Below are 7,801 nucleotides of genomic sequence, written 5' to 3' on the forward strand. Positions count from 1 at the left end.
TGTGGAAGTCGTCACCTGATTGGTTGTATTATACAGGATTTCCAGGACACGTGTGTGTTCTTTAATGTTCCGTCTGGAAACAAAGATGCAGTGATGCCAAACCCCGCCATGAAAGTAGAAAGCCATTGTGTTTACAACTGTGCCGATGAAAGCTGCCATTAACTCCACACCTTCAGCCGTCAGTCTGAAGATCTGGCTACGTGAGACTATACCTAGACTGTTAAGAGCTCAACAAGAACAATGAATCAGCATTTCATCCATTTGAAAACAGAGAGCATGTAACCAAGGGAAAAGCAACATGTCCAGTGTACAGACTCAAGCAACATTTAAAATAAGTTATTTTAGATTTCTTCTATACATGCCATACTTGAATCATTCCAGTTTAGATATCTTTACTATTGTTGAAAAATGTGGAAAACTGTAATCACCAGAAATGAAGACACCAACAGAAAGACATGTAAATACGGTTTTATTGTAAGAAATGGACTTCAGTTAAAAATGTGGATCTCTTAACAGCCTGAAAGTACAAAAACAGGGAGAGAGACAGTTTGCTCGTGGTGTACGGAGTACCTTCGCTACAGATTGTTCTTAAAGGCCACAGAGCATTGAAAGAAAGGGAGGAAGGGTCGATCACTGCCTTTAACAGATATTACCAGCTTCCAAACTACTTCCGTCCACATTTTTACTTGCATCCACCTTGTGCCAATATTTAGCAGTTCGGCTTATGTGAAATTACAATGGGATATTTGTCAATGCAAGCCCAGAAATGTGAGTGTCACTTGATTTCCTATTGTCTCCTACTTAGAACAGACCCAGCACTGTTATATTCACCCAACCGCAGTAATATTTCTAATCCAGTGAACCAAAACAGCCAGCAAAAAGGCTTTTCTAGCACAAACAGGCAAGTTTTTAAGGGTCAAAGTATAGCACCAATAACAACTCTGATTGCCGGTTTTTGCATGCGCTATTGATGTAAAATTCAACATTGAGAACTACACACAGCAAAATTCATAGTGATTGAGAATGACCAGTGCACATGAAAACAATGAAGCTACACGTCGTTGAAAGTCAGAGCTTGCACAGTGATCTAAAGTCCGAATCATGTTGAATCGACAAAAAATGACAAGTGAAGTGAGCAAGCGTTGCCTGAAAAGCTAGCTCCTATAGATCAAATTCAGTTACTTCAGGAGCGAGAAGTAAAACGTTCCTCTAAAAAGCTTATTTAGTTGCTATTTTAGTGTTTTTGCATTTGTATCATCAGCTTGACATGCTTTTGTGGGGAATGCTCTTGAAAGGGTGCACTATTTGAAAACAACTCAAAAGATTTAATGTTCTTATCTTGTGTAATTTAAAGATTTATGCCTGAAATAAACATTCTGCTGCTGCTACTACTACTACTTCAACAAAAATAATTAAAAGAAAAAAAAAAATTCAATTTAAAACTTTAATAACTTGAATTACAAACATCTGCCTGCGAATGACAGGACGGAAAAACGCATTAAATATAAGGCAGTAAAAACAGGTAGAAAATGGGCAGTGTTTGTCTTGTAACCCAAATTTTGGCTGAGTCCACCAACGTAGTGGCTACTAACTTCATACAAATAATTATTTAAAAGGAAAGCAATAAAATTATAATAAAAATATTTAAACTCGTACAACCGTGGCGCCACAGTACATCAGCATCCTGTAGGCCAAAGTGCACGACTGAGTGTTAGTACATGCGTCGACTCGAAAACGCTGCTTCACAATATCCATAAAACAAAGAGAGAACTCCAGACAGTCTGTATAAGGCACAGTCACTGAGGATAGACTGCAGCGCTGGTGACTGCTACCTGCCTTACGCTAAAGCAAGTACCAATGACTAGAAACTAGGAAGAAAGAGGCTTTTTGAAATGAACTAATGCACGGTTATCATTCCGTCCCTGGGTTTTGTGTCAGTACGGTACGGTTCTGAATAAGACGTGATCACAGATATGTAGCACAGCAGTGAGGGGGAGACGCCACCTATCAATCACAACAGAGAATGTGTCCGAGACATGTGTTTCAGAGACATTTAAAATAAGATAAATACATTTGCAGGTGTCTGAAGTCGCTGAAAGGGGAAAGCAATGTTAGATCATATATTACAGACAGGAAACGCACTGTTCCTCGGAGAGAAACGTGGAGTATCGTGGCAGCCAGAGGTCTGAGGGCATTAAAACAGTTCTTTCAACATTAAGTGTGCCTGTGCATGCTTTAGCAGATGCGATGGGGTTCAGTATGAAGTTTGTTTCGGGAAAAGTCCAGATGCGTAATATGATGCGTGGATGGCGGGGTAGTGACTGTGTGGAGAGGACAGGAATGAAAAAGGTGAGAGGAGGGTAAAACTGCAGCGAATCACGAGCATTAGAACTCCTCCTGGTCCTCTGACTCAGCGTCTGGGATGACAAACCCCTCCTGAGACAGCAACCCAGAGAGAAAGAGACAGAGAGAGACAGACTGAGTCACCCGATAAGAAAAGTCTGGCCATTTAAAGATTGTTCCAGTTTTCCACAGCAGATGTTGTTAGCCAGGAAACATTCACCGGAACAGCAGTGTGTGAACCACTAGTCAGCCAGTGTTTACAAGTTCAGGAAATTAATCAACAAGATCGTCTAATGTGGATCTGCAACACGTCTACTCACGTTTCCACTTATTGACACCGGTGGCTTTCAATCATGAAACAAATCACAACTGACTACTAAAAGATCAATTCACCAATACAATCAGTTTAAAGGGACCGTTCACCTTTACATTGAAATTGTCATCATTATACTGTCCCAAACCCATTTGGTTTTTATTTGTCTTTTAACCACAAATCGAGATTTATCTAATGAATCCTTAAAGATTTCTGTCTCTCCATTAAAAAGTCAATTTCAGTGAAACTTTGCCACCTTAAAGTTCACAAGGAGACTGGTAGAAGTCATTAAGCACATCTAAAATGGCAAACAGAAGCTCAAACATGCTTGCCCTACATCCAAGAACTAATGAGGTTGCATTAGGATTATGCTTCACTTAATCATATTTGATGAGCTTTGTGTGAAAAAGCTAATTAATATTGATTCATCACATAAAAGGAACATGCCTCTTCAGAAGACTTAATCTGCTTGATTCTTACTTTGACAATGTCTTTATATAGAAGAATCCAAGTTTCGGTGGAATTGACTTTCAGTGAGGTGGCAGAAATCACTCATGTTTGAAAATATCTTAATTTATATTCAAGATAAATTTGAGTTTGGAATGGCATGCAATGGCATTCATTTTTGGGTTAAGTCTAAAATTATACCATATATGAAAAGGTGATGGAATTGATTGGTCAATAAGTGTGAGAACACTGTTAATCACTAATATGGTGTATGTTGAGACAAATGTTTCTCTTTGGTAGGACTGTAGCTGTGTTTGACTCACGTCTGTGGCATAGAGAATATCCACAATCCTCTGCAGGGTGGGGTCTCCTTCACCATCCTTCTCTTGACAGATCAGCTCAATGTTCCTCAGTTTGCCAAAGTAAAAGTCCCGCTCCTTCTCCATGTCCTGGATTGTAGACTTCAAGATGTTTAACTGAAAGTCACCAAAAAAAACGGTTTAGTCATAAAGCCCAAAGTATACATAGGTTTTATGCATACATTAGCGTACTAAAATTTCTTACTTTCACTGTATGCATGTTGACAAGTGCAAATGATGGGGTTAAAAGATATCCGAAAATCTAGTTTATACAAGTATTACATGTAATTGCTCTTAACTTCTGGAGAGAAATAGTACAGACACTAGACAACCTTTAAAGAGCAAGTTTCCGTTTCATGCTATTAAATAGAGTATCCTTTTTTCCAAGGGGAAATCTTTTCCCGCTGCACAATTCCTGATTGCATGGATTCCTATTAAAATAACTTGATTTTGCTCACAAATACTGTGGCCACACCTTATTACAGCTTAATAACAAACCTCTTGAATAAGCTCCGCCCTTTCGTCATCACCGCCAGCACCAGGTCTCCGCGCAGAGCTAGGCACCATCTTGGGTGTCACCTTTGCAACCGCTGCTCTCTGTGGCGCTGTTGGGAATAAGCAATAAGTAGAAAGAGACCAACAAATGAGCCTGAATACAGGAAACATTGATAAGTAGTTAATAACATTCTGACAGTGTATAACAGAGCATCACTGGACCTTTTATTGAAATGCACTGAAGAGCATGGAAAAGAAAGTATTTTACTGCAGTGAAGTGAAAGCAACAAGCTGGCAATGAAATCAACATGAAATCAAAATGGACCCATTTACTTCTGATATGGTGATGCTCACTTTTTTAAACAATTTAATCAATTCTCAATGAGTTAAGTCAAGCACACCTTGTTTTTCTCCTTGACAATGCAGTTTAATTTGGAAACATAAGATTATGAAAGCGAGATGGGTTGTGAAGAGCATTTCATGCTGCTTTTATGCCGGTCTATAAACATAACCATGACCAGTCTAAAATCATATCAGACTCGTCACAGGTTCCCTTCCCCGAGGAGTTTCAGTCTAGCACCTTCTGTGTGGGTAGGATAGTTCACACTTAAAACCAACGTTGTGGCTTTTAAAAATCATTTAAACGTCCAATATACTAGAACGACTGCAACAGGGTCAACTTCTTCAGCGCCAGCAATCTTATTACATGTGTATTTCTACAGCCGACTCCTCTCATTGTCTATACTGACTAGACTTCAGCGAGCAGATGGTAAACTGAGATGCTGATTTTTATATTCATTTACTATTTTTAAATCTCTGTACAGCACTTTGGTCAGCTGTTTAAAAGGTGTTATATAAATAAATTGAAACGTGAAACCTGAGCGTGAGATGTATCAGAAGAAACGGGACCAGACTGAAACTGCTCCATAAACTAAAGTGTAGCAACTACATTCAAAGTGTTCCACCTTTTGAATCCCTTACAGACACTGAAGACATTTTAAAGCCCCAAAACCCAAAACGCATCTTCATACCAATTACAGCAGCAGCTGGGGTGGCAGTCTTCACAGAAGAAGACTGATGGACTGCAGTAAGCCAATGAACACAGAGGTTTACGGCAAGTCAAACCGATGGAAAGAACAGAACGATCAGTTCATGTATATCTTACTGAAAAATTCAAGTAAGTGCACATGAACAATGTAATGCCTGCTGGGTATCAATAAAATGGGGAAATAGAGTATAAAATACACAACCGTTCAAGATTTTAAGCTCAGTAAGATTTATGAGGGATTTTTAGGGATAAGCAAAAGTAGCATTATGAACAACAAAACAACATGTATGCTCTGTTGTAAACAAACAAGCATCAGCTCAGAGTTTTGCTTTATAAGACCATAATATATAGCAAGGAGGGATAAATCTCAATTCTGTGCCGCCTGATAGGTTTTTTTTTTTCTTTTTTTTTACATTTTAAAAGTGACAGTAGCCATTGACTTGCATTTACTGAAATCACCAAGGAACTCGCTTTCAGCTAAAAGTCTTCTTTACTGTTCCTGAATGGCATGCATATTAGGAGCAAACTTTCATTTTTAGGAGAACTATCCCTTTAATTTCTTAAAAAACAAACAGGCAAAATCTATATTATTGAACCCAAACTTCTGAATGCATTTTGGGCAGATGTATAAAACATAAAAATCAATGTGTAATCCTAAATGCTGAGATCAAACTACAAGGTGCAATGTAACCCACCTGCATTCATGATCTTCCTGGGCTTGCTGAGGGCAGGCATGGAGGGGTTGGGTGCAGGCATGGTGTCCTGGCCCTGTCGCGCTTCCACTGGGTCATAGTCCTTTCCATCATAGTTAGCATCAAAGAACTTCTTAAACCACTGAACAAATTCAAAATTGTCTTGAAATTTGCCCTTCACCAACTTGTCAACCGGGATAATCTGAAGGGGAAAACACACTTAAATAGTATTCTCCAATAATGAACGCATACTCTACTCTAGTGAATATCATTTTTGTGATCAAAGGTTAAGTGGCTTGTTGCTAAATCTCTAAAAAGTCTCTCAAAAAGGGGGGGGGGGGGGGGGGGTAGGGGGATTAACCAACTCACTTTGTCAACACCCATCCTCTTGAAGGCGGCCTGCAATATCTTAAAATTGTGAATGTATTCATGCTCTAACTTTGCACCAAATTTTACTTTCTTCAAAGGTATGCAGCCTGGAAACAGCATGTCCATGAACTGGCAGTAGGCTGCACCTGTAAAGAAAATCAGATTACAAAAGAAATGTGCTTCTATTACTCCAAAACATGCCCATTATCATAACGTGCATATCATTAGAAGCACTGGCTCTGGAAATACTTTTTCATTTTCTAATAAGAATTTTTTTTAAAGACATTGTTAAAGCGATACAAGCCATAGAGAAAGCCAACCAGCAATTTCCTTAAATTGCAAAAATAAAAACCAGTTGACTTTTTTTTACTTCCAGAACCCAGCTGTTGCATTTTATACTATAAAGCAGCATGCATTACAACTCACCTGAACATAAAAGCTCGATCTTGGTAAAGTTCATCTGTAGAGACTCATTGATCCACGCGAGCATGTCATGGCGACTCAGATTGTCGCTAGTCACTGAAGTGGAATGTACGTTCACAGCCATGTCCTAGAATAAAGCAAGAGATAAACCAGACATCATGATGAGGAACCATGTGCTGACCTAGACTGAAATAATAGAGCTGAAACCAGGGCATATACTATTAGGTTAATATTGATTAAGACTAATTGATGAGACTAATTCTCTCAAAATATCTATTTTACTATAAAGTATGCTCGATTATCATACATCAACCTTGACAGTGAGTATAAAGAACCAAACACTGCAGTGACGTATTTAACCACATGGATGACTCGTAAGGGAGTGTACCACGGATAATAAATCTCAGATTTCCTCTCTGGACACGGTTTTTGGTTTATGTTTATTATGTTCTTGCTTTTAAGAAATAAATCTAGTCACCAAAAGAACTGTTATCCAACAGAATGACACTATGGAGATGTGCCTCTGTGTGAACCCCCACTGTGATACACACTATGAAGAAGAAAGGATTTGTAATAAATCGTAATGGTATAAAGCTAGCTTAGCATATGCTGAGAAAGAGACAGCAGTAATGTCAGTCACTTGGTCCGTGCCCTAAACCCTAATAAGCTGCCCTACCAAGACAGCATTCTATTCGAAGTCGTTTTAATGTGATTATAATGCGCCTTTGACGCCCAAAGGTCTTTCTTCTCGGGCAGCTCGCAGGGTTTGAGACACAGCCCTTCAAACACACTCCGCCTGAAGCTGCTCATTTTCACCCAGGCCTCGCCTTTCACTCTATAACCCTCATAACAGACGTGCTACCGACACTTATTTCAACAAGGAGGATTAAATTAATATACGCGTTCATTCAAGCCTCAAACACCGGCTTCATAGACCAGAGTACCGAACGAAATATAAGACAAGCCCAGATAATGCTTTGTCCCATAAAACGTTAGCGGCCGGGGCTAACCGTTCATTTCAGAGCACTCGTTTAAAATAAAACCGTTTCCCATGGGTATGTAACGCTTTTACGACGTTGTCACGACATTGGCTGTCTCTCCGTGATGTTAATTTATTGAAAAGGAAAATGAAGAATATATAACGGTATTTGAGATTTCTCAACCGAGTTTTACCTCTTGTTCGCCGGCGCTTCTTTTTCTCAGATCATGCGTCGGTTTGTTCTGTGGGCGGATTGCGTCATCACGTACGGATACGTCGGGGAAATATTTGACATAATAAGAGTCTTTTCGTCTCATTGCTTTTATTTGGTAA

At 39.2% G+C, this 7,801-nt stretch overlaps 1 protein-coding gene across 2 annotated transcripts; it reads right to left on the reverse strand.

Annotated features, from left to right (window-relative positions):
* Positions 1-452: 452 nt before the first annotated feature.
* On the reverse strand, positions 453-7,800 carry LOC113073342 (microtubule-associated protein RP/EB family member 1-like). 2 transcript variants are annotated; one of them, XM_026246265.1, is made up of 8 exons: positions 7,663-7,800; positions 6,493-6,616; positions 6,067-6,212; positions 5,701-5,899; positions 4,989-5,039; positions 3,961-4,067; positions 3,427-3,579; positions 453-2,436 (listed from the first exon to the last, which is right to left on the reverse strand). In XM_026246265.1, exons 1-8 carry the CDS (start codon positions 7,783-7,785, stop codon positions 2,386-2,388), a joined length of 954 nt encoding a protein of 317 aa, XP_026102050.1. In that variant the 5' UTR covers positions 7,786-7,800; the 3' UTR covers positions 453-2,385. The 2 variants fall into 2 exon arrangements, with proteins under 2 accessions (XP_026102050.1, XP_026102051.1); XM_026246266.1 differs by lacking the exon at positions 4,989-5,039.
* Position 7,801: the final 1 nt, after the last annotated feature.

The sequence above is a fragment of the Carassius auratus genome, unplaced genomic scaffold (assembly GCF_003368295.1).
Source record: "Carassius auratus strain Wakin unplaced genomic scaffold, ASM336829v1 scaf_tig00011994, whole genome shotgun sequence".
Lineage (NCBI taxonomy): Eukaryota > Metazoa > Chordata > Actinopteri > Cypriniformes > Cyprinidae > Carassius > Carassius auratus.

Excerpts from the sequence above, each read along its gene's own strand:
- LOC113073342 (XM_026246265.1), bottom strand. The coding sequence starts at position 7,785 with ATGAGACGAAAAGACTCTTATTATGTCAAATATTTCCCCGACGTATCC. Across the intron at positions 6,617-7,662 it reads GAAGCGCCGGCGAACAAGAG|GACATGGCTGTGAACGTACA; the intron begins GTAAAACTCGGT and ends GCTTTATTCTAG. Across the intron at positions 5,900-6,066 it reads AGAGGATGGGTGTTGACAAA|ATTATCCCGGTTGACAAGTT; the intron begins GTGAGTTGGTTA and ends TTTCCCCTTCAG.